Here is a 26,535-nt window from a genome sequence, read left to right as displayed (position 1 = left end):
CCTTACACAAGTCACTCTGGATGTGATGACAAGCAAGATGGGAAATGTCATAGAGGAGAAACGGGAGATCAGGGAGTGGAATCGGGGACTTGAAGAGCGAGAGAACAGAAAACAATTGATTTAAAGTAGAATAAAGCCAGGCATGGTGACATACACCTTTAATCCCAGCACTTAGGAGGCAGAGACAGGTAGATCTCTAGAAAGCAAGTCCAGGCCAGCCAGGGCTACACCGTGAGACAAATAGCTAGCCTAAAAGACAGTGTTAAGTCTGGGGATACAGTCAGTGCTTGCCCAGAATGTACAAGGCTATTGGTTCAAACCCCTGAATAGGAGTCAGTGGTAGGGGACAATGAATGACATCACAATATTTAGCCACTAGTTGCTACAGTCCCAGGAAGACATAGTTTAGTGACAATCTGGACTACTAAGTGACTTCTAAGCTAGCTTAGTGGCATAGACGTTCCCAACTAGGGGAGACAGTTAATGTAACCTACTCAATGAGTTCCAAGTCAATGAGAGACCCTGTCTCAAAACACAAGGTAAATGACACCTGAGGAATAACACCCGAGGTTGATCTCAGCCTAAACAAACACACAGAGAGACAAAATAAATACATACAACAGTGTCTAGGAACCTACTACAGTTGAGTGCCAGATCTGGGTGACAGAAAGAAAAGACAGACGAATCCAGAAGGAATTTCAGACTTCCAGTGTCGGTGATTCTGCCATATAGTGCCACAGAAGTAAACAAACACGAGTTGGCAAAAGCTCATCTCCTTAGAGAAGCACTCAAAGCCACTGCTCCTGCCGGCAGTCAGGGAGCACGCGGTAGCAGGGCTGTGTCTCTACTAGCCATTCCTTTTGAACACCCTTCACTATTTGTAGCATGCATGAGCTCAGATAATCGCATGCAGGCATTTTGATTTCCTGGAGTTACATTTTCAAATACAGTAAGATGTTAGCAGTACCTTGGTTGTCGGTGCCCAGCATGGGATTTCCCATACAGCCATGAATATGCCTACACACTCTATAACATGAACTTCTTGAGGTCAGTGACTTTGTCTCTCTTGCCTCGATCTGCATTCCTAATACAGACAACCATAGAGGTGTTGGTGGGGGTGTTGTTTTTGGCTTTTTAAGACAAGGTCTCAAGGTGAGAATGTAGCTCAACTGATAGAGTGCTTGCCTAGCATACACAAAGTTTTAGGTTTGATCCCCTGCACCACATAAAATCTGGCATGATGGTAATATCCATAATTCTACTCAGGAGGTGGGGACAAGAAGCTTAGAGGTTCAATGTCATTCTTGTCTATATAGCAAATTTGAGGCTAACCTGAGCTAGCGACCATACCTCACAAAAAGAAAAAAAGACAAGATCTTGCTTGGCAGCCCACGATTGCCTCAAACTCATAACTCTGCTTCTGCCTCTCAAGTGCTAGAATCACACCCGTGGTGCCATACCTGGGTCCGAACCCACGTTTGACTTCTGATGGATAATCAATAACATTTATTGGTAGATTTCCACATAGTTGAAAAGAAGCAATCATTTGTTTTGACCATGAGGGAAAGCAATAGAAAACCAATAGCAGCAAACATGAACACAGCTTTTACACACACACACACACACACACACACACACACCACAAATGGAAACGATGAGCTACTTCCACCCTCACCCGCACCCCAAGTTCTTCTGAGAAAATCCCAGCTGCCACCTTAGATGGTGGTTTTAACTGCCCAGTTACAAATTCCAGAGAGTTATGCACCTTGGCAGAGCTAGCTTCCTTAAACATCCTTAGATCTGTGAAGAAACGCTGCTTCTCTGTATTGATTTCTTGCCAGTTCCTCCTTGTGAAAACCCGGTGTGCCGCTCACCAGCACATGTGCCCCGAGACCAGGAATTAAGTCGCTCATGTTTCTCTCTAGCCACGTGCTACGAAGCCATTTCTACTCTCAGGCTGGCATGTTCGATCATTCTCCCTTCAAACATAGCAGCGTGATTATCCCCCATGGCGGGCTGCACATATGCTCCTTTTGATCTGTGAAATAGCTCATTCCTGAGAGGACGTGAAGCTCCCCAGAAACACGTGTGAAATACTGTTTATGAATCGTGGGAGGGATGTCTCAGATTGTCATTATGCCAAAATGGTTGCACCCAGCCACACTCTCTCCAAACCTCCTTTTTTCTCCAAGAAGAGGAAAAAGAGAACTCTGGGCTGCAACTCTATGATACTAAGAAAATGATAATTATCCCATTATAAACAAGTTCAGTGTCAACCATATACCTTGAATGGGATGCTGTGCGGGGCCATGACTATGGGGAGGGGTATGCCTTGCTTTCTGTCCTCTTACAAGTTAGTGGAAGAAACAAAATAAATTCCAAAGTAAAATGAACAAGCTATTCATAAACAGCATGGTCAATAAATGCAACACAGGGCTCAGAAGGAGGCAGGCTGCCTAGACGGCAGTCCTAAGGGAGATAACCTTGAATCTGAGTCGGCTCTTTAGTGGAGGCACCTAGTGAGACAAGGCAGGATGGAGGGATCATTCATGTACATTGTCCCAACCGACTAAGTAAGGGTTATGCCAGGCAGGGTTGGAGTAGACTGGGTGTGATCTACGATGCCACCATGAGGACATTGGATGTAGGTCTACACGTAAACTGATGTTTTTAGCAGAATGGGTGTAAGCTGAGCAATGCTTTATAGAATGTAAATCTAACAGGATGAAGGAGTTGACTGTGGAGGGGTGTTATATAATTGAGACCCTGACCTGGGCTGGGAACAGTGGAGCATTGCCATCATTTGTAAGTCCCTGGGAATACACCTTAAGGATTCACGTAGAGTTGTGCCTTGAAGTATCTATCTGAGCTGGGGAGATGGCTCAGTCAGTAGGACCTGAGTTTCAAATCTAAAACCCCATAGGAATGCTGGGCATGGTACTGTGTCCTGGAGACAAGAGGATCTCTGGGGCTCTCTGGCAGTCAAACCAGTCTACCTAGGCCAGCAAGGGAACCTGTCTCAAAAAGGAAGCAAGGTGAACTGCTTCCAAGAAACAACACTCAAGGTTGCCCTCTGTACATACGTACACATGTACCCAGCAAGCACACACACATAGGCAAGAGCACATATATATATGCACATACAGGTATCTCTCTGCCTCTTCCCTGTCATGTTGGGATACTGTGTGCTGCTGGGGACCAATCTCATTTTTTGAGCTTCTGACATAGCAAAGGTACCAGGATGAGCTATCCACAGACCTCAGAGAATCCAAGCAACTGGGGTTGTAAAATCTCCAAGCCACCTTGGGGCCCTGAACTCCACTTTCTTTTACTGATAGAGAAGCCAGCCTGTGCTCAGATGCGTGGCCGTTAGACTGACCCAAGTCGCGGCTCGGACCTCCTCTCTACAATGCACATCCATCCCAGCAGCTTCCCAGTGGTCTGTCCAAATCCTCCTTTGAGTACAAACCCAGGGTCACTTTGGACAAGCAGCTGTTCATCCTCCTGACCTAACAGAAGTAACTAAAGCTCCTCCCCTTTCTGTCACCCTGGACTCCCCTGGTGACGCTTTGGCCCGAATCTCCCATCCCAGCATGCCAATTCCTTTCCTAACAGCTTTTTCAAAACACTCTTTGATTTTTTTTTTTATGTCCTGCTCTCGATTGTGTTGTCCTCCTGGGAAGCCTTCATGTCCCTCCTCTAAGCCTCACTGCCTCTAGAACACCCTCCATCATCTCAGCCTCCTTCCTCCTTAGGTAAGCAAACTGAGGCCTCCCTTGTTGGCATCCAAAATACCCGCACAGGGTGCTGTCACTGTGTCCCTATGATGGCTTTTACTGATGTCTTGTTTGTTTGGGGCAAGGCCTCATTATGTAGCCCAGGCTTTTAATTCACTACATAGTTGGGGCTGCTTCTGAAGAGTGAGGCTGAGGCTGGCTTTGAGCTCCTGATCCTCCTGCCTCCACTTCCCAAGAACTGTGTTATTACTTTATTTTGTCTTTTTTTTTTTTAAGATAGCATCTTACTGTGTAGCCCAAGCTAACCCAGAATCTTTCTGCCTCTGCCTCCTAAATGCTACCAGTCCAAGTGTGCCCCTATGCCTGGATCCATCTGTAACAATAAAATAACATTACCTACGTATATGTCTGCCAGCCATGCCTCAGTAATGAACTAACTCCCTGAGGGGTATGACCCTGGGCATGTGTGATTAAATTCTCGGTGTCTACCACAGTGCTTGGTACCTATTAGTGTCCGGTGAATGAACGAATGATGGTTGGCTGGCTGTGCCTCCTTGGTGTTTCATTCATTCCCATGGCTCTGTATTGCATCATTACCTATGATGGGCACTGCGAAGTTCCTCAAGTGTCAAAATAAACCTAGGCACTCAAGTTCCAAATTATGCATGTATAAATTATGTACGTAGCACAGTAACAAGCGCATGGAGCACGGCGCACAGAGCTGCGGATACCAGAGCTAGCAAACAGTAAAGTGTGTGCCAGATGTCCCTGAAATCTGCAAAGACCCAAGAACCAAAAAATGACAGTTAGCTCCAGAAGCCCAGTAAAAAGGGGAGAAAAAAAAATGAAAAAGACCAAGAACAAAAGAACCTCCAGCAAAGGAAGTTGCTCTGGGTTTGTTTTTCTATCCTAAGTGCACCAGCGGAGGTGGTGAGAAGGGGGGTAGGAAGCAGGTAAAGGGGGGTTGAAGGGGGTGCAGTGGGGAGTGGGGAGAGGTGGAGTGAGGGGAGATGGCGGATCCTTGTGACTCCGAGTCCCTCACAGGCTGGCTCTTAGGAGCTGCTTGGAAAATGCATTGCCATGCATGAGTCGGGGATTGCTTCTCATGCCGCGGGAAATCGTTAATGGGAACTGCGTTAGCGGCCCCTTAGTGCTCTGCCTGATAGAGAGACAGCAGGTTCACCCCAGCAATTCTGGAACCCTGATCACTGCCAATTAGGGTAGCATTGTCTGGCTGACATAATCAAGTGAGTATAAATATATTTATTGTGATTGGAATGGAGAAGGGAGGGTGCAGAAAGATTAAAGCAGAGGCTGCCACCCCGTGTCTGGCCCCAGCCAGAATCAAGCCCAGTGTGTCACCCACGGTTCAGCAAAGGCAGGCACTGGCTTCCAGAGGTAGAAGGCACAGGGAGAATTCAGGACAAATACATTTTTTTCCTTTTTCCTTCTTGTCATTTTTTTTCCTTCTTACCTCTCTCTCTCTCTCTCTCTCTCTCTCTCTCTCTCTCTCTCTCTCTCTTTCTCCTCCCCCCCCCCATGAAAGCTGGAAGGAGAAGAGAAAGCAGATGACAAGTTGAGCACATTTTCATTCTGCCCTGTTGACCCCGCTGCTTGTTTAGCTTCTCCGCAGTTCAAGGGAGGGCGGGGGAACATGGTCACGCAGGAAGCCCCACTCTTTCAGCCACCATGTGGCCTTGGGCTTCTGGCACTGCTGAAGATTTTCAGTGCTGTGAGACTTCTGTGGGGATACCTCTGGTGCATCTTAGAGTTGGGGTTGACTGACCCTGATAAAAATAGTACCCCCTGCAGTAGTCTAAATTCAGGAGGGGTTTCCAGAATTTAAAGGGCTCATGAAAGGAGGCTCGTTTTTGCCACATCTGGTGGCATTCCTGTCAGCCTGGAAAGTGGGTTCTGGATAGACCACTACACACACTTCCAAGTTCAGGCTGTGTCTCTCCCTCCCCCAACCAATGGCTGGGGTCAGATGCAAATGTCGCAGTTGCATTGTTGGGAAGGACAGCAGGGACAGAGCCCTGGTACCGCAATGCAGTCAATCAAAGGCGTGACTTTTTTCCTCTCCCTTTAGTTTCAGCTATTTTCTTTACCTTTGTCACAAGTGCACCGTTCTTTCTCGCCCTTTGATAGCTGATGTCTCTCTGCAGTGGTACCACCAGTGTAAGGAGACCCCACGACTCAGACCTGTCATGTTTGGCCTGAAGTTTGTCCTTACAATTGCTCTCAGGCCTGTCTTCCTGAATTTTGTGTCCTCTGTGTGAGGACAGCAGTGGGAAGGTGTAGGCACACCAAGTAAATTGGTCCAGTTGGCAGGGTGCTTGCCTACTTGGATGCAAAAACCACAGCTTTCGCCTTAAAGGAAACAAGAGACAGTTTATTTTGGAACCATTTTGAGTGAGCATGCCTGGGGACACAGATTTAGATTACCCCAAATCCAAGTTCTAACAAGGAAGCAGTTTCATGAAGTCTTACTGTTTTACAGGACAGAGAAAGTCACAAATCAAGACAAATAGATATAAAATGAATTGATGGGTACATCAGAGAGAGGTGGGCACACAGACATGGGGAAAACTTTTCTATTGGCCCATGATGCTAGCTGAGCTTTTGAACTGGTGGAAACTAGAGGTCTGCTAAATTAATGGATTCTAAAAAGTTTTTATCTACTAGTCACAAGGTGTTAGTTCCGACAGAGGGATGGGCAAGGAATGGTTATTGCAGAGGGCTAGAATTAGCCAAGATAAAGGAATTGGTCTCTGGGCCCGTGGCATTCCAAAGTCTCCACAGTACTGCAGTCCTCAACAGCCAATCAGCCTCTGCAGACACAGCTTCTTTCTGGGAGTTCCCTAGCCCCACCTTACCAGGCATGGTGGTGCATGTCTGTGATCCTAACATTTGAGAAGTGGAGGCAGGAGGAACAGAAGTTCAAGATTATCCTCAGCCTCATATTAAGTCTGAGGTCAACCTGGAACTACCGTCTCAAAAAACAAAAACAAAAACAAACAAACTCATATTTAGGGGCTGGGCAGGTGACGCAGCAGTTAGGAACTCTTACTATTCTTGACAGGGACCCAGGGTTCATTCATGATGCCCACATCAGGACTACCTGTGCCTCCAGCTCTAAGGGGTCCAGCACCTTTTTCTGGCTTCTTGAGCAGTGCACACATGTGGTGCACAAACAGACAAGCAGGCACACACGCACATACATACACACATATGCACAAAATAAATAAGTAAATAAAAACTTAAAATCAATATTCAATCAATCAACCAATTAGGAGCTTGAATAGCAGAGATTTCACTGATGCGGTTCACTATACCTAAAAACATCTTGCTGCCCATGTCTAGCCTCCTCCTTTGGCAGTTCAGAAACTGCCCAGGCCAACCCTTCTCTCCAAGTTGTCCAAAATAAATGTTCCCTTTTCTTAGCAAATCTTAACAAGTGAAATACCTAGTTTATTTGTTTCTTATCTTCTTTTTACCAGATGTATTGGTTCTTGAGAACCAGAACTCATTTGTCTCCAAGGGAGAAAGAAAGTCATTCTATGTTTACCCGTTAACATATTGCCACTTAAAGGTGAAACACAGGGAACTCTCTCTCTCTCTCTCCCTCCTTAACAGTGGGTTATTTTCCTTGGTTGAACCATGGTGGATGAACAGCCATTGTTACCAACAAGTTGGCGTCAATTTCTATGCTGGCATTTTGTTTCCTAGAAGCAAAGAGCCTTCCGGGTACCAGTTTTGTGTGATTATGCTTTTGAGAAATGTAGCTGGCTGGAAATTGGTCTGACTGCATCCCTGGCATTTATGAAGGATCTACTGTATTGGGGGTTCTCCATCCCTCTGAAATTCTCTCTACGTCCAAGTTAAATGAAGTTATTGATGGGAATGCCAATTCCTTCCTAACCTGTTGACTTTCTGTTGTGTAACCAAAGGCAAGAACTACCTATCACAAAAGTAATGTCCCAACAGGAGCTTGGGTTTGAAGTCAGCAAGACATAGGATGGTAGGCGGTGTGACCAATAATACATTGCCTCCTTTTTCTGTTCCTTGCCTCCTAACCATGACACTGATGGGAACAGTAGAGAGAGCAGCCTGCACACCTTCACCATTCTCCCTGACAAGAAGAAAGCCAAGTGAACAGTGAAGAGCTTGGTCTGATCACAAATGTTAGTGCAGACAATATGTGGTCAGAAAAGACTTTTGGCCTAAGGGTTTAAGAACCAGAAAACCTCCTGAATACACACTAAACTCTTGACCCTTAAACCTTACTTACAGGTTACAGCATTTTGGTTCTTGTTAGTCATGATACTCTGGCTATCGAGGAATAAATGAGCAGATGGAGGTACAGAGATGATGCGTACCCGTGGCAGTTTTCTAGTTTTGATACTGCACTGTTGGGGCAAGATGTCACCTTTGGAAGAAGCTGGAAAGGACAGGTGTGCTCATTACTCTTCTCCTTGCCTGGCGAGAAGCAGCTCAGGAAAGGGGGTTTGTTTTGGACTACAGTTATGGGGGATAGAGTTCTCCATGGCAGAGAAAGAACAGTAACGAAACCCCACTTACTCAGATTTTTAACAACACTCATCTATTTTGGAATAGTCCCCAAATTTCCCCCTCTATACAGTTTGTTATTGAGAGATGCACCTACCCACCTAACTTTTGACTGGCGTCTCACATTTCGGATTTCTCTCGGATCACTTCCTGTCTGTAATCCTTGACCCGGGAAGTACCAGGGCCATCTACTGAAATGTCCCCATGGTGGTGTTACCATGTCACCATGTCCAGGCACAATTGCTTGAATAGTTTCTCCATCTCCAGCTGCCCTTGCCTTCTGATCTCCGTAACGCCCCCGACGGCATTAAATGGAATCTCAGTGTGTCTGCAGCACATTTTCCATGAAGTCCGAAGTCCCTGACAGCCAGATGAGACACTCTGTGAGCTGCCTCCATCCGAGTCACTCATCCCATCCTCTGCCACTCCACAGGAACTGTGACGGAAAGACTGGGTCCCCACCTTGCCTTTGCTCACGGCATGCTCTGTGCATACGTCACACTGCTGGGTTCTCTATTCTGCCTACCTTCTGTTTTGCAAGACTGGGCTCAATTGCTGCTTGACTGAGAAAGAGTCTCCTTTGAACCTGACGACTTGCAGTTTGGTTCCTTTGTCAACATGACCCACATCTTTGGTTGACTAATCTCTCCTTCTGGCAGCCCCTCCCCCGCAGTTCTAGTCCATTCTGAGTCTCCATGCTCAACAAAGAGTCTGGTGCAGAGTAAGGCTGGGAAGGGGTTGCCAAATAGATGCATAAGGTGTTGAGACAGATGCCCCTGTGCTGGGGATATAGCTTAGGGTTGGTCAGAGACCTGCAATGAAGAGACTGGGTCCCCAGCTTGTCTTTGCTCAGAGACCCTGGGTTGTGATTCCCAGCACCACCTAAAGTAAGGTGTGGAGGCGCACAGGCCTGAATTCCCAGACACCCCAGAGTTGGACTTGGGGGTGTCTGTAATTCAGACACTCAGGAAGCAGTAGAATAGCAAGTTTGAGGTCAGCCTGAGCTATAGAGTGAGTGCTGGGTTCGGAGAGGGTGATTGTGTGAGACTTTGTATCAAACTTCCCCCAAAACCAAAATTAATAACAATAACAGTGAGGATGCCCTGGAGAGACAGAAAGTGAGTGGAAGTTTAGTGAAACCGAGACACTGAAGACAACCTGGGAAGAAAAGGCCACTTTCTCAATTGAAGGGAGAAGTCTGGGCAGGGGTCAGGGACAGGAGATTTGAAATGAGAGGATATAAAAAGAAGAATATCGCAGGGAGTGGGGTCAAGAGAGGTGGGGCGGGAGGGAGAACGAGAGACTGAGAGAGAGACCGAGACCGAGACAAAGGGAGCGACCAGTGGCACATTTGGGACTGTTGGTGGTTTTGTAACTTCCTCTGAGACAGTTCCAGGAAGAAGTGAGGTTCTAGGAAGGCCCAAATCACGTACAGAAAGGATGCGGTATCATCAGCCATTCAAGGGGTCTTTGTCACCAGGACGACATTCATGGTGGCTGTGATGCAAATGCCAAGTGGGAAACTTGTTGCAACAAGTTATAGGTGTGAAAGAGCGAGTGGTGATCCTGAAATGATGATATGAAATGCCAGAATAATCACAGCGGAAGCATCGGAATGCTGGAGAGGGTCTGAAGGATTCCTGCTCTGCCCACGATGGGTTACGAGAGGAGTCACTTAGAAAGCAGGAATTCGAATACAGGAAACCTACCAAGAATGGCTAACGCTCAACTTTGACCCACAAGTATTAAAAGTAGCAAATCACCAAAGGTGGGGACATTAGGAGGTATGACCTTCTGTGGCTCACAGGATCATGGATGAGGATATAGACCTCTGCATACAACCCTCCCCACGCACCTGGAGATGTCACTCAGTGACAGACCATGTGCCTAGTGTGCACAAGACCCTGAGTTCTGTCCCAAGGATGCAGAATATTTTATAATAAGAATCCCAGAGACTTCCCTCCACAGCTGCTGCTCTGATTGCTGGCATTCTCCCCAGGCTTCAGGGGCAGACTCTGTATTTGGGGAGAATAGCAGGCAAGTGGAGCTGAGAGGGAGACAGGAGCAAAGGGCTCCTAGCCATTATTCCCAGCGGGACTCCAGTCTACCACTTAAGAGACTCCTGTGGCGAAGGTAAACATTTGCAATGTGTGTGCGTACTAACAACTTATTTATCTGAAATGGGAGTTTAATTGGGCACTTTGTGTCTTACCTGGAAACCTGGCTGAAGGAGGTACATTTCACACTCTTACCTCCTTATTAGCTGCTGAGAAAAATGAATATGTTAATGTTTTCAAAGTCCCATAACTATTCACTCACTGTTAGCCTATTCTGTACCAGGCACTTCTCTAAATGGTTGAGAAGAACATTTTATGTTTTATCGACCAAAACACCATGAAGATGGCACTGTTAGTCCTGTTTTGTTTTTCTTTCCTTCTTTCCTTTTTTTTTTTGTTTGTTTTTTGTTTTTGTTTTTTAAGAGTCTTACACTATAACCCAGACTGGCCTAGAACTCACTATGTAGCCCATTCTGACTCAATCTCATGGCAATCTTTCTACTAAATATTCTCAAATGCTAGTATTTCAGATGTGAGCCACCATGTCTGACTTTAGGCACACTTTTAAGACCAAGAAACCTCTAGGCTCCATGGCACACAAATGTAACCCACGTGTTGAGTTGAGAAGCAAAGTCAGGACAGTTGTGAACTTGGAGTCAGCTTGTATGACCCAGCACGGCCCTGACAGGAAGGAGCTGAGGCTCACTGCACTCGGATAACTATCTTGGGGTCATATCACTCAGAGAACTACTGGAAGAGCCCAGGTTTGCATAGCATCCGGCGAAGGGTAGACACACCAAAGTCTCACAGAAGAGTCAGAGAGTAAGGACACTTGATGTGACAGGGACAGGCCCCAAGACAGCTGATCTTAGACTAGGAGCCTTGATATCCTTAAGAAAATGCACATTTTTGTTTGTTTTGTTTGATTTTTTTCAAGACAGGCCTTCTCTGTACAGTCCAGGCTGTCCTAAAACTCACTCTGCACACCAAGTTGGCCTTGAACTCAGAGATCCACCTGCCTCTGCCTCCTGAGTGCTGGAATTAAAGGCATGTGCCACCACGCCCAGATAGAGAAAGCACTGTTAACTTTAGACAGGCACATCCATGCCAGAACTTCCAGCTTACTTAAAAGAGGGATGCATGGATGATAGTCTGAGCCTGGGGCCATTGTGCCGTGGTGCACATTGAGCCTGGGGCCATTGTGCCGTGGTACACAGCCTGCACAGCCTGCACAACCTTACATGGTGGTCTGTGCTAAACTGCAGAAGGATGATGGGGGAAGAGGCTATGGGTAGATAGGGTGCCTGGGGAATGAGAAACTGCTTGCCAAGACATGTTTGCTTCAGGCAGTTGGAATTCTGAAGTCAATTGTGAAAGATAGGATGGGGAGAGAGGACCGAAGGCTTGAGACGCTTGAGTGGCTAGGAGAGGTCACATGACAGCGTGACATTGACAGGATCTGAATGGGAAAATGATCCTCAGAGAGCTCACGTCAGAAAGTGTCAGCACACGGAGGTCTTTGGACCCTCTGGCCAGAAGAATGGAATGTAGGGGGATGGAAGGCTGCAGCTGCCCTCTCGGACGCCAGAAAAGTAAACATGCAGTTTGCAAAGAAACACAAGGACAGGGAAACAAAACGGCCCAATGGGAGGACAGATGAGAAAGCAGATGAGCGTCTGCCACTTGGGATCCCCCCCAGTGTGGCCATGTGCTTCTTCCCAGGGGCCAGGGGTGTCATGGCATATACTGGTCATAGGCATGGTCTGCTTGGACTTTGGTTAGATTGTACCTGACACAAGATTCTAGAGGACAAAATGAAGATAGGCTTGTAGCTGCTCTAGTCTAAGGAGTAGGGAAGGATGAAAAAGTAGAGGGTATAGTTTGGTTGGTAAAGGACTTATCTAGCATGCACCCTGGGTTTGGTTCTCAGTGCTTGGGTGTGGTCCACGAGCACACGACCCACAGAATCAGCTAAGCAGGGCTCATAGGGGCTCCCAGAGACTGAAGCGACAATCACAGAGCCTATATGGGTCTGAGCTAGGTCCTCTGCATATATGCTATGGTTTGTGTAGCTTGGTGTTCTTGAGGGAATCCTCACAGTGGCTGTGAAGCTGTCTCTGACCCTTTTGCTTTTGGGAACCTTTTCCTCCTATTGGGTTGCCTTGTCCAGCCTTGAGATGAGAGTTTGTGCCTAGTCTTAGTGTAACTTGTTATGCCGTGCTTGGTTGCTCTCCCCAGGAAGCCTGCTCTTAAGGGAAACAGAAGAGGAGTGGTGGTGGGGGGAGGAAGGTGGGAGGGACCAGAGCAGTGAAGGGAAGGGAAACTGTGGTTGGGATGTAATGCTTGAGAGAAGAATAAACTTTAAAAATGATAATAAAATTGGGTATGGTGGCGCATGCCTCTATTGCCAGCACTCAAGTGATAGAGCCAAGGGGATCAGAAGTTCAGGATTATCCTTGACTACATCACGACCTTGAGGTTATCCTGGGCTACCTGGGATCCTGTTAAGAAAGGAAGAGAGAGAGAGAGAGAGAGAGAGAGAGAGAGAGAGAGAACTTTCTCTAGTGTGTTTGTCCCTGATACTCAGATAATCTCAATTAATGGGTTCCTATCAACAGAAAGCTGTTTTAGGTGAGGAAACTGAGTTCAGGGATGGCCAGTTGGCTGCAGTCACACAGCTGGCAAAGGAAGGACCAAGGACTTGAATCCCACTGTGCCTAGCTCCAAAGTCCACATCTATTTATTACAGATCATATCCATTTTTTACAGAATAAAGACCCAAAGTCATGCAGTTCACTAAGAAGAAAGAGTTGGGCCTGGGGGCAGTAGGTAAAGTGCTTGCCTTGTAAGTACAAGGGCGTGAGTTTGAGCCCCAGAATCTGCATTAAAAAGTCAAAAGTCAAGTGTGGTTGTGTGTGCCTTGGTTTTCTGGTTAACCAGCCTACTTAATTGATGGCCTCCAACCCCGCAAAGGACTGTGTCATGAAATGAGGCACAGGGAAGAGGAGGGAGAGGAGGAGGAAGAAAAACTTGAAGGAAGCAACTCGAAAGAAATCAAACCGCCTGCATGCCAGATGGGCTGGCAGTTAGCCAAAGGAACTGAGAGAAACAAAATAAAGTTTCAGGGGTCATGTGAAGCCCAGTGTTCTGCTTCACAACCCCCACAGAAGAGATGGAGAGGCCTAGCTCTGCCATCTTCCTGTTAAAACACCTGAGTTCTTAGAGGGCTTTACCTCCGGAACAGCCAGCAGCAACATATAACACAATTACCAAACACTGGCAGGCAGAGAAAGTAATTTGATCATCCTATTCCACACAGTCCGCTCAGGCCACGTCCTGAATACTGAGCATGGGTTGAGAGGGCTAGTCTGAAGCTAGACGGTGACTGGGATGTGTCCTTTGGAGATCAAGGACGGTGACGAAGGACCCTGGGAACAGTCGGGTTTAGGAACAAGAATCCGGGATTTATGGTGGTTTGGTTTTCTTCTTCTTTGAGCAATATTTAAAATGAGGAGAGACACTTTCATTCAGCATAACAGACTTGCCTAGTGCTTCGCTTACTCTTTCCAACCAGGCCACTATCCTTATACCCACGGACTCTCAGAGGAAAAACCCAATAACTTTGTGAACGCTTCCATCTCGGTGGGCCCAGGGTTGAGGGGCCCTCCTTGATCAAAACCGACAAGACAGAGAACTGGCTGCTTGTGGTGGTGCTCACCGGTAATCTCACCACTGGGGAGTTTCAGGACAGTCTTGATTATGTATCCCATTCGAGGCAGTGTGGGCTGCCTGGAGAGAGAGACAGAGACAGAGAGAGAGAGAGAGAGAGAAAGCGAGCTACAAGACAAATGCAGGTGTGGCTTTCTTTAACCAAACTCAATTTAGAAAGACCTACTGTAACAGTCTGTGTTTTCCTAAATGAGAAAATTCTAATTATTTACTTTACAAGCAAAATTCAAAATATCATCCCTAAGTCTGGGGTTTTGCTTGATTTTTGCTTGTTCTGTTTTCTAATTTTTTTTTTGAGACAGAGACTCACTGTGTATTCCAAAGTAATAGCAAACTGTGATCCCCCTGCCTCAGACTCCGAAGTGTTGGAATTACAGGCATGTGCCTCCACCACACCCCATTAATATCCCTTTGATTGATGACTTTTAATATTTTTCCTGGGTGACTTGTTGCATGAAGCTGTCAGTTCCTCTAGATTTCCGGGGATAGACTTATGGACGGAAGGCAAATAAGTGACCGTCCGTCTGAGTTAATGTTCACTTTTGCATGCTTGGAAACCAGCGAGCTAAACACTGGCCAGCGTTCTGATGATAAATGGGGATTTGATGACACAAGTAAAAGTGACAAAAAGATTAAGGTGGCTATGATCACGGAGTCTTCTGAGCCACACGTGTGTGTGTGTCTGTGTGTGTGCACGTGTGTGTGTGTGTGTGTGTGTGTGTTGGTCAAATAAGGTTGACAAGCACTTCAGGCACAGAGAGTGAGGGAAGAGAGAGGGGGCACCAGGGAGTGTGTTTGTTATGTGTGCCAGCATTGTTACCGCCCGGGTGACCACAGAACAAGGAGATGGAAGCTTTCAAATACAAGATAAATATGGCGAATTTTCAGAGCCCAGATCAATAAAAGCAAGCATGAAGTGAACAGAAGGGGAGAAGAGAAAAGAGCATGAAGGCCCCATAAAATCCTAGTGATGAATTGGAAGGGAAATCGTGATGTGAGTAGAGAATGGGAGAGGAAGGATAAAAAAGCCTGGCTTGTGTAAAAATCTGTCTGCCCCTTTCTTGTCCTTTACTCTCGTCTACGCAGGCGCTCCCCATGCCCTTCTGAGTCAGGGTGGTGTTTGACATGCTTCATTCCCATGTGGATTTGCCCGCAACATTCATTGTGTCCATAGACAATTGCTATGACTTTAGGAAACACTAAGGATAAAATGAACGGTTGGCCGGAGATGCAGCGGCCTTTCTCTCCCATTCCTGTAGTTGCTTTGAAGCACAGGATCTGAAGTCAGCTTCACAGCACAGCGGAGCTGTCAGGGACCTCTCTAGTAGGGCCTGTGGGCTCTTGGGGGATCTCTCTAGTGGAGACGGTGGGCTCTTGGCATTCTGATGTTGTTTCAAGGTTTTCATGGTGTTGTTTTAATAAAACAATAGGAGAAATTAAAAACATACATCCTAAGTATAGCCTTGGTAAGTGACTATACTATACTCAAAGGAGAAAGTGAATTTAGAAACCCTTGAATATATTTCAGAGGGAGAATATATTGTAGGGGGTTGGAGGGGAAAGGCAGGAGGAGAAGAAAGAAAAGGGAGAGGAGGGGAGGGAGAGCAGGGGATGGACGGGGAAGGAACTGCCATTTGTGAGTATGTGAGGCGGTATGGTTCTCATTTCCGAAATTGCCTTAGAGCCCATGATTGCCCATTCTGAGGTCAGCCCAGTTTATTGCAGTCATTGCCTCTTTGACCAAGAAGTAATGGGCTTGAATTTCCATGGTATGTGAGAATTGCTGCTGTCAATTTCTTGACTGACAGACAGTCACCCAGGAAGGTTCGACAGGCCTAAGCTAGTTAGCAATTACTCTGATCTGGTAGGCGGAGGACCTGTGGTTTTTGCTAGTACCAATGAAGACTCAGAAACCAAGCAGAGAGCATATAGATCCTTAGGAATTACCAGACACAGACTCTGACATCTTGCTTCCTTCTCCCAGTCTGGGTGCTAACAACAATTATAAATGTTGACCCTGGGGGTGTAGCTCAGTGGTTGAGAGCTTGCCTTACATGCCTGAAAGCAGAAGATTCAGTTCCCAGCACAGTCCCCTCCCCCAAGATTACAAAGGTAAAGGCCTTGGCACATCACAGACCACAGCATGCAAAGGTAGCTTAGTCTTGACCAGCTCTGGTCTCTAGGCAGTGGTGAAACTTGGGTGGTGTTTTCCCTTTCTGACTGTCCTGGGGCTTCCTGTTTTAAGCCAGCCACACCACGGTCTCACTCTGGGTGGTTGAGCAGAGTGTAGAAGTCAAATCGGTTTCCCCCTTTCTGCTTGGTTAGTCGGCCTTTTCTTATTCTCTACTGAGTGGTCTTCATCCCACGCCACGGCTGTATCTTTGGCTAACACCACAGCCGGGGCTCATGGCCAGGAGAAAGAAGTTAGCACCTGCCCAGGGGAAATGGAGGCTTCAAACGAGAGGGGAAAAAAGGAGCATATGTTTGGTGGATTTACACTTTTAAAAGCAGTTTTGACATTTGTTTTTCTCTACAAGGAATGTTGGTAGCATACTCAGATGCCAAAACGCTTTGGGGGAAAGACGGTGTGGTATGCAAGCAAATGCCAGGGCTGGGTGGAGTTCTCTGCACTTGCTCTCGCTGGAAGGGGATGGAGCGAGGACTGCCATCTGAATTCTCGGAGGGAAAACTGAGGCATGGAGACCTAACATTCCTTGACCATCAAGTGAGCAAACAGGGGTTTGAACGCAGGTTTGTCCGAACCCTGGCCCTCAACCCTCCATGAGCCCCCATTCCACTGAGGCAGCTTCGCCTGACAGTTTGACAGGGTAGGAAAACGGGGTGGGAGTCATCTGAGTTTAATAGAACATGCGTGTTACAGTTAGAGAGAGAAGAAAAGGGTAGTTTTCTTCGATAAAGTTTGGGGGTGTGTGAGATTTTATGTGATAAGCATAAAAAATAGTTTATTATGTAAGACAGGCTGAACAGATTAAAGCGATGGAACGATGAAACTGGGACTTGGGAAGAAGAGGGGAGGGGACCTGCCTGGGGACAGTGTCCTCACTCACACATCTCTCCTTTTACTTCCTGCTCTTCCCACTCCTTCCTCTAAAACCAAAAAAAAAAAAAAAAGGCTTGAGGAGTGAGGTGGGGGAGCTAATTTAAAAAACAGAAATGAAAGGAATGCAGCATCCCTGAGAGTAATGCAGCTGCCATAATCCGCAGTGACAGGGACCTGCAGAACTGCAACTTGATTAAATAAGGATATCGGGGATTTTAGGGACTCTCCCCGTGTGTAAGTCTGGAAAAAAAAAATCCTACTTATATGTTTCCCACAAACCTGAACACCAAATACCTTGGAACCAGAGAAGCTTCCCACCTGGAAATTAGGAAATCACAAGAGAGGTCAGCAAATCCAGAGAGGCTCCCCAATATCAGGTTGGGAAGAGTCTCCAGGAGGGGCCCGCCCTGGTAATAGGGAGCAGTGAAATGTAAGGTAATGATTGCCAGGACGGTGGTGGGCAGAGAGCCCCAGGCTTCTCCAGATGAGGAGAGCAACAGCTTCTCTGCCTGCCCCCTCAGCACCTCGCTGCTGAACCAGCAGCCCCTTTGTCGCCTGTCATTAGAGACAGCTCTGTTGGTGACTTCCTGTAGAAGAGAGGCAATGAGAAGATGAACTGTTATTCGGGGAACACACCTGCGCACAGGACAGAAATGGATGGGAGGTGGGGGCGGGGCCGGGAGGCTTCTATTTCATAAGCCACTTCCACAGGGTCTCCAAGTCTAGCAGCAGCTGCTCCAGGCTGATAAATTATTGTTCTCAGATAAGCTGCAGAGGGCCCCCTTGAGTTCCATGTGTTCACCCCTGCCAGTCGTTATGGGGGATTTGTGCTTTCCTGGGGCATAGAAAATAAACAAGTCACCTGAGGGCAGGGGAAAATAAGAATGTTCCAATGTTCCCGTGTGCACAGAGTCACTTTAGAAGGAGGGGAAATCTCAGCCTCCCAGATAGAAGTGGTTTTGGTGGGATGTCCTTTGCTAGTCTTTGCTTTTTTTGGTTGCAGTAAAATCAGAAATGTTTTCTAGTCCCTGGAGAGAGATCACCTGTCTCCACTGTTTATTTATTTTGAGTTGTTTATTCACCTAAAATCCTGAGCCAAAAGAAATGATGGAGAATCTCACTTAGGAGGACCAATATCTAGAGGAACCATTGGCTGCAAATCTAATGAAGGAGGGCCACCCCTAGATGCAGGGCCACTTGCAGCCCGGTTCTGATGATGACAGATGGAGCAGGGAGGAGTACCAGGGAGCCCTCCATGAACTGATTAGAGCTGCTCCTATTCTACTTCCCGCTCCATGCCCTGGACCTGACTTAGATGCAGATCTTTGACGAAACAGAAATGGAATCTTACTAGAAAGGGATTCACGGGTCGCTGCTTTAAAGGCTACAGAGGATGTGTTAGAGACAATCCGAGAACAGACACAGTAAAGAAACGTGTATGTCTTGTTAGACATTTGGCAAGCAGGTTAACATTTCTCTTATCGGAGAGCCCAAAATGTAGAGAAGCCTTCCACATCTCACATGTTCTTCCAGAATAAATTGGTTTGTGCCTCAAGAAGAATATTGAAACAGAAGCTGACAGGCGAGCTGAGCGGCCATTGTCCAGCCAATGATTACAGATTTTCAGGAACCATTTATCTTTGCCTTTTTGTTCTCTCCTGATATGCCCAATGCCCACAAAGGCAGAAGGGTCCCAGACACAGCTGTAGCAGTCAGAGTAAAGAAATTCACTCAGAAGGAACTGGGGAGATGGCTCACGGGAGAAGGCACTTACCATGAGAAACAGTTTGAATCCCCGAACCCACTGAAATACCAGACAGGCACCATTGCTGCCACTAATTCTAGGAAGGAAGAGATATATGCTCCCTGGGGCAGGCTTGCTGGCCTACAAGACTGGCCAGAATTGGTGAGCTCTGGGTTCTGCAAGAGAGTGACATCCAGGGTTGTTTTCAAGCCTCCACAAGCACATAAACGTGCCTAAATACCTATCAACATGCACATGCGTGCACCCCCACACACACACACACCCACATGAACACATGGAAAAGAGAGGGGGGAAATGACACAGGGTCGATTTCAACAGAAGATCCTTACCTTGTACTCAAAAGCAGAGTGAATCCCAGAATTCCCGAGACTGCAGCAGGAGGACTGTGCAAGTGTGAGACCAGCTTGGGTTACAAAGTAAGACGCTGTCTCTAAAGTGAAGAAAAAAAAAGACAGAGAAAGCGGACCCAGAGACAAAAGGGACCATCTTGTTCAGAAGAAATTTAAAGCCCAGAAAGTGTGGGAGAAGATGGCACCTAATTCTCTTCCATCTAAGCAAGCCTGTGTTGTATAGGTGCTAGACTCTGAAAGGTTAATACTTTAATGCTTATAAGGCTCACAACTCACAACGGACAATGAGGACAGTTACCAAACCTGCCTGGATAAAGATTATAAGATTATAATACAAAAGAAGAAGAAGAAGAAGAAGAAGAAGAGGAGGAGGAGGAGGAGGAGGAGGAGCAGGAGAAGGAGCAGGAGAAGGAGGAGGAGGAAGAGGAGGAGGAAGGGGGAGGGAAATGGAGGAAGGGAGGAACAAAAGAAGGAAGAAAAAGAAAAAGGAAAAGAAAAAGAAAAAAATAAAAATTTCCAAGAACAAGCTATAGTTTGGGGTGCACCATTGCCCTCTGTTGGATCAAATAAGGCAGACTTTTTTTTTTTCTGTCTCTGGCTAGGTTTGCTGAAAAGTCATGGCACCTTGGAGTGGGAAATTAATTAGGCCTTGTAAACTTAGATACTTAGGTCCCTTACCTCGATGGAATCAAATGTAGTTGTAACTCTGGTGGCAGGTCATTTGTTATACTTTTGTGCATGCCACAAACATTTATGAAATATCCACGAAGCATTGCCTGGGGATTGTGGAGACTCTAAGAATAACACTCATGTTGGTTAGGGTCTACACACAAAGGATCTGTGGTTGCTGAGACAACAGGACACCCAGGAGGCAAACGGCCTATTTCAGATTCCAGTTCGTGTCTGTGAGTCCTAATCCTCATTCCCTCAGCTCTAAATCCTCCCTTCAGGAAGTCTGCATCCAAGCCCGTCGTGGTGGCACAAGCCTGTACCGTCAGCACTCACGAGGTCCGTGCAGGAGAATCAGGAGTTCAAGGTCACCTTCATCTACGTAGCCAGTTTGAGACCAGCTTAGGATACAGGAGACCCGGTCTCAAAAACACAACGAAGAAAAAGGAATGCCAGTGTGCATGAATAAAGTATGAATGGACCCATTCGTTTGTCCTCTGTGGCTGTCCTAGGGGCCACAATGGTACAGTACAGGGGCCCTACCACCCCCAAAGCCAAAGGTATTTACGACAGGGCCCTCTCCAGAAAGGGCCTCCTGACCCCGGTCTACACTCCCAGGCAGAATGGTCTGGCTTTTTAAATTAGTGGCTTTTTAAAGCACTGTCAGAGTTGAGCACAGTGGAGAGCAGTATTTACTTGGCCCCCAGTGTGGGAACTAGAGGTGATGTACAGGTGTGTTCTTTTTAAGATATCAGGCCTGCAAACGCAGACTTGAAAATGGATCAATTAAAAGGTAGTTATTTGCATAACAAAGTTTCCTTTTCACTTCCTAAGGGCTTCACCGCAGGGCTCCTTTGTGGAGTGGCTCTCTATAATACATGCTAACACGATTCCATTTACAAACACTCTTTTCAGAATAACTTTCTAAGAACCTTCCTATTGTGTACGGTGCGAATTAGCTGTAATCACCCCATGCCCTACAGCACCAGAAGGCTTCCTTCTTCTGGAAAGTAACTGAGCTGACCTTTGAGTGTCTCCAAGAGGGGCTTTGACGTGTAGTCCCAGCCTTCAGAAGGTTGAGGCAGGGGCATTGCTTGAGCCCAGGTGTTCCACACTGGTCTGATGATCACAGCAAGACTTCAGGGTCTGTATCGTAACATAATAATAGCAACAACAGTGTGAAGGCTGTGGCCTCCAAGTGTCTGTATTATGTGGCATTCGGGATATAATTTTATAATTTTTTAAGTGTGTATTATGTGGCATGGGGGTATAATTTTATAGTTTTTCAAGTGTCTGTATTACGTGGAATGGGGGTGTGTGTGTGATAATTTTACAGGTTTTCTAGCTTTTTTTTTTGAACCCGAACCCAAAGTTCAAAATGGCTAACTTTTCACTGTTCTCTTTTCCTACATAAATAAACAAATAAAATTATATTTGTGGCTAATGTTCTGATAAATGTGTAGTCAGCAATACTCATAAAAGCAATCTCTCTCTCTCTCTCTCTCTCTCTCTCTCTCTCTCTTTCTCTCTCTCTCTCTCTTTCATTGCAGGACATTATGCTGTCTGAATTACAACACAAACTGGGGCAGGCATTCAGATTAGCGCTGTCCCCAGCAAAATAGGAAGTGGTATGGCTGATTCAATTTAGGACCCGGCTTCCTCTTTCGTTAGGTCCTGAGCCCGTGTCTCGCTTAGTTTTGTGCTGTTATGCAATTGCTCCTTTTAAGAAAGACATAAAATGGAAGTCTTGGCTATTCATAGCCAACTTAGGAGGAGCTGAAATTGTTCAAGAAGTTTCTTGCCTGCTGCCATTTTGGTGATAACTGGTTTTCTGAACAAATCTATTTCAACTGACTTCTACACGGAATCATGTTAAAGAACTGCCTCGTGCCTTTTGCTTTTATCTTACGGTGATGATGTTTTAAAAGTAGGCAAACGTTCCTTGTATATAACTTGACTATTTTCCAGGGTGATTTTTTTTCCCCTAGTAAAAGCAGCTTACAGGGAAATTCAAGGACAGAGAAGATCAGCCCAGGCATTCCTGTGTGGCGTCACCCTGGGGTGAGGCTGATCTGTGTCTCAGAGCTGCTAATGGATTATGCGTGAGAGAGCCGCAAAGGGCTGTGGGAAGCAGACTGGCATTAGACCCCCCACAAATGGCATCATCTGTGGGGTACAGCTTGTGGGGAAGGCTGCTGGAGGCGGCTGGCTGCCCCTGGAGGCTGCAGCTTCTCATGCTGTGTGGCAGGTGGCATTTCAGCCATTTCTAAAGCCGGTCCCTGGCAGGGAAGGCACGCCGAGTCCATCTGTGAAGAGGGAGGAGTCTGGAAAGGGGTCCCAGAGGTCAGGAGCACAGAAATGGCAAAGAACAGCCTGAAGGTATGTTCAGGACCGTGATCTCCCCTCCTCCTTCCCTTCCTTCTAACCCTCATTTCCTTCATCATTGCTACCCAATTTTTAATCCATATATATTTGTTTCCCAGATGTAACATGTAGTGGTGGCAGGTGCAGATTATTCAACAAAAAAATAAATAAATAAAAAACAAATCGATATTTACTGAATAAACTATATTGATAGTTCAATTTTCTTCTTCCCTAGTGGTCCCCTGTTAAACTTTTACAAACCAACACTAACAAACATAGAAGAACCACATGTCTGACGATGACATATTACTGTCCTCTTCTTCACAAGGGATGAGAGGGTGTGCAGGGCCCTTTGACCCCAACCAAAGCCCCTCCTCCCCACTTTGAACATCTCCCTCCTACCAAATAGCAGCCAAACAGACTCTATTTCACAAATGGAAGTGGAAGTGGATCTCCTGAGGAGCAGGCTTGTTTAATTGGGTTTTCAGAGCCAGAATTAATATTACAAACTGGGGAGCTGTGTGATCTGCTTGTGCCTCTGGCTCCACCACACTGCCAGCCTTCCCTGGGGGAAGGCAGGAAAGTGACTCTATTCAGTAGCAATTTTACTTCTGTCTGGGCCTTCTCACCCAAGTGATTTGCAGCTGTCAGGAACCAAGCACACAGACTTGATCTTCACAAGCTCAAGGTCACACCTAGAGCATGCTTTTCTCACCACCAATCTACGTGACTTTCTAATATATTTAGTATTTGCCTCCTCCCCACACACACTTGTTTTCATTCTGCTTATTAAGATAAATTTCCATGGAAATGGGACCGTGGTTTTCAGGACCATTCACCCGACACCTGATCTCTTAAGGTGACCAGTGTCTACTGTGAATACCATGAGGGTGACCCACAAAAGTCCCGTCCCCCTGCAAACCAGAGGCAAGGCTTTAAATAGGAAAGGTTTGAGTGGTGAGGTAATGGGATGAATCAATTCGGCAAACAGCATTTGTCTTAAGGAAGAAGGGCAGAATACTCCTCCCTGTTCAGTGGGTTGACCTAGACCACCAAGTTAATTTGCCTCCGATGGACGGATGCTGAAGAAAGTGTACGAAAAAGAACGTTTCTGTGTTGTCGCTGTGTGGAGATAAGTTGTGACTGGAGGGAGCGCACAGAGAGTCGAAGATGGTGTTTTATTTGGCTCCTGAGCAATGCTTCCCTTGCTCTGTGTCTTTGGAGATTGGAAATAGTCATCTCACAAATTGCCTTGGGGAGCGGGGGGGGGGGGGTGGGGGGGACAAAGCAGACTAGGAAGTCAGCGTCCTGGGCCCCTCCCTATCACCCTGCCAGTGGCTCTAATCTGCTAAGGGCTCCCTGCTGCACCCTGCTACCTGCTGCCACCTTCCTGACATCCCCAGATCTTGAGAGGGACAGACTTTCTGAGAAAACTATTTGTAGTCCCAGTTTCCTGATTACTGAGAGCCCACTAGGTCTGAGGGCTGGCTTTTTCGCTCACCCAAAGGGCTTGAGAATTAGTGAAAATTTGTAAAGCATAAATGCCAAACCACAGCTTTCCAGACAGCTGCCCCGACAGTAAGCTGTCTTAGCAGAGGATCAGAGAATGTGACAGTCCTGCTGATTAAGTGCCACAGTCGGTGAGAATAGTTTATAGGAGACAGGTGACATTGTCTTATTTTCTTTCTTTCTTTTTTTTTTTTCTACTTCAGACTGCCTTAGCTGGGGAGAGATTTGTCCCCTAAAATTAGGGTTGTCATTATCTTGCTACAGGATGCCGTATAGCCCAGGCTGGCCTCCAACTCTCTAGTAGCCAAGTTCAAGGATGACCTTGAACTTCTCATCCTTCTGCCTCTGCCTCTAGAGCACTGGGATTACGGGGGGTGTATTGCCATAGATGGTTTATGTAAGACTGAGGATCAAATTTCTCATGCATGCCTGACAAGTACTCCATCAATAGAACCACCTCTCTAGCCAATAAAATTGTTTTGAAACATGCTTGAAGGTCTGGAGAAATGGCTCAGTGGTTAAGAGCACTGACTGCTCTTTCAAAGGACCCGAGTTCAATTCCCAGAACCCACGTGGCAGTTTACAGTTGTCTGTAACTCCAGTTCCAGGGGATCCAACACCCGTACATGGACATGCATGCCAGTAAAACACCAATGCACATAAAATAGGAATAAATAAATCATTTAAAAACATAAATATTCTCTAGCTGTACTGTGTATAGTATCTGCAACTATCATTTAATTCCATTTCATAATTTGATCCACTGAATATTAAGGTTTTTCATTGTAAAGATGTGGAAATAGATTTCCAGAGATTTAGTTACTTGGCCAAGATCACATGCGTGCACACACACACACACACACACACACACACACACACATCCCACCAGTATTCCACTCTGTTCTTTGTGACATTCCCTTACAGCTCCTTCAATTTTTTTCCATATTTAATGTAGTATATATAGGTGGGAACAGTGATCAGTACATGAGTGTTATTGAGAGGAAAGTTAACTTGATATTAAATTTGGTAATTTAATATCAAAATTGAATTTTCTGAAATGTACTCGAGTTCCATCATGATGTTAAGATAAGCTATTGGACAGACTGAGTTTCCCAGCTCAAAAACCGAAATGCTTCCTACTGTCAAACTGGGCAGAAGGACGCTGAGTCCCCATTGGCCAATACTGTCTAATTCTCTTAAATGATTCAGATGTAAAAGGGAAAATGGCATCTGTCTAATTAACACTGCCTGGTTAAATATAGCTGCCAAGGGACAGCCGAGGGACAGTGTTTACTGAGCAGGCTTTCTAGCCCCCCGGGCCTCAAGGTCCAGTTGATAGCAAGCCTTCTGTCCTTATCAGCGAGAAACAGAGATGCCCCCCAGAAGCAGCCGCAGCCACAGCAGGCCAAGGGAGCTGGAGGGAGAGGGGCTGGCTGCAGTTCCCACTCCTGGTGTCTAGAGGTTCAGAGAATGAGTCTGGGAACCAGATCTGGAAGGCTGCAGCCGCTCTTGCTGCAATCATGAGCTCTGGCCCTGCACGGCCCTCTCGGCTGCCTGAGCCTAGCTCTCCAGCCTGCAGACATTCACTGGGCCACCCTCCTGCCCACTGCTGAGCCTGCCAGGCAGTGCCATCTGCTTTGCAACCGGTCCCTGGTGGAAAGGCACAATGACCACATTGTTTCTCTTCCAGCTTCTTGTCAAGACATGGAAGCTATTGCCAAGTTTGATTTCATGGCCTCTGGGGAAGATGAACTGAGCTTTCACACTGGAGATATTCTGAAGGTAGGTGATGCGGGGACCCAGGGGACTGAGAAGGGGCTGAGGTTCCTGAGTCTGACCCATGAGGCTCTTTAACAACCTGTGCCTTTGTCTCTGAAAGAATGTGCACAGTTCTTGTTCTTTTTCTTTTTTTACTCTTCATGTTTTCTTTAAAAGAGCCTGCAACCCTAGCACTCAGGGTGTGGAGGCAGGAGGATTAGGAGTTCAATGTAGCTTTGACTACATTGGAAGTTTGAGGTCAGTCTGGGCTACATGAGACCCTATCTCAAAACAAAAACGAAATAGAGAAAGGAGAGAAGGAGAGGGAAAGGAGAAGAAGAGGAAGTCTCAAAGCTTATTTCCAGGGTCACCTACTAACCACCCATACATAGACAGCTTTTTAGCCGATATCAAGTCTTAGCCCTGGAAGACATTCAGAGGAACAGGAGAGACACGTGTAGGGCCTTCGCTATAGAGGACACAATAGCATCCCAGATTCCCATTGGGCAAGTGAAAGAGTCGTTGTGTATATGTGCATTGCGTGTGCATTGCACATACGCACACAGGTGTACATGCATATGTGTACATGTGCACATGTATATGCTTGCCCATGTACATGTATGCACATACGTGTAGAGTCCAGGAGTTGGCATCGGGTGTCTTTCTTCTTTGCTCTGGCACGGTGGGCTATTTACTGCCTGCACCCTCTGCCAGCCCCAGAGCAGCCATTCTGAAGAAGTCTGGCTTTGAGCACAGCATGATGCAGTTCCGTAAAAACAGAAGTTCACATCCCCACCAAGCATTCCTTCTAAGGCACCTAAGTGCTAGACACCGGGTTAGGTGACAGAAATTCAGAGTTGGTATAAGTCACGCTCCTTCTCCCACCATAGTTGTGGCATGGAGTGGGCAACACAAGCCTCTGACGGGCTATCCTAGATGCCGTCAGCTCAGCACTCGGGAACACAGG

At 46.6% G+C, this 26,535-nt stretch overlaps 1 protein-coding gene across 2 annotated transcripts in view; it reads left to right on the top strand.

The window, feature by feature from the left end:
• Positions 1 to 26,535, top strand: part of Grap2 (GRB2 related adaptor protein 2) — a 71,836-nt gene that overhangs the window by 24,227 nt on the left and 21,074 nt on the right. For both annotated transcript variants that reach the window (XM_048454734.3, XM_087898950.1), the window contains exon 2: positions 25,501 to 25,592. In XM_048454734.3, coding sequence (XP_048310691.3) covers positions 25,515 to 25,592 — 78 coding nt within the window. In that variant the 5' untranslated portion in view covers positions 25,501 to 25,514. The remainder of the gene's footprint in view (positions 1 to 25,500; positions 25,593 to 26,535) is intronic.

The sequence above is a fragment of the Myodes glareolus genome, chromosome 19 (genome assembly GCF_982192425.1).
Source record: "Myodes glareolus chromosome 19, mMyoGla1.1, whole genome shotgun sequence".
Classification (NCBI taxonomy): Eukaryota; Metazoa; Chordata; class Mammalia; order Rodentia; family Cricetidae; genus Myodes; species Myodes glareolus.
Note: the sequence above shows the minus strand (reverse complement) of the source record. Positions and strands in the feature narration are given on the sequence as shown.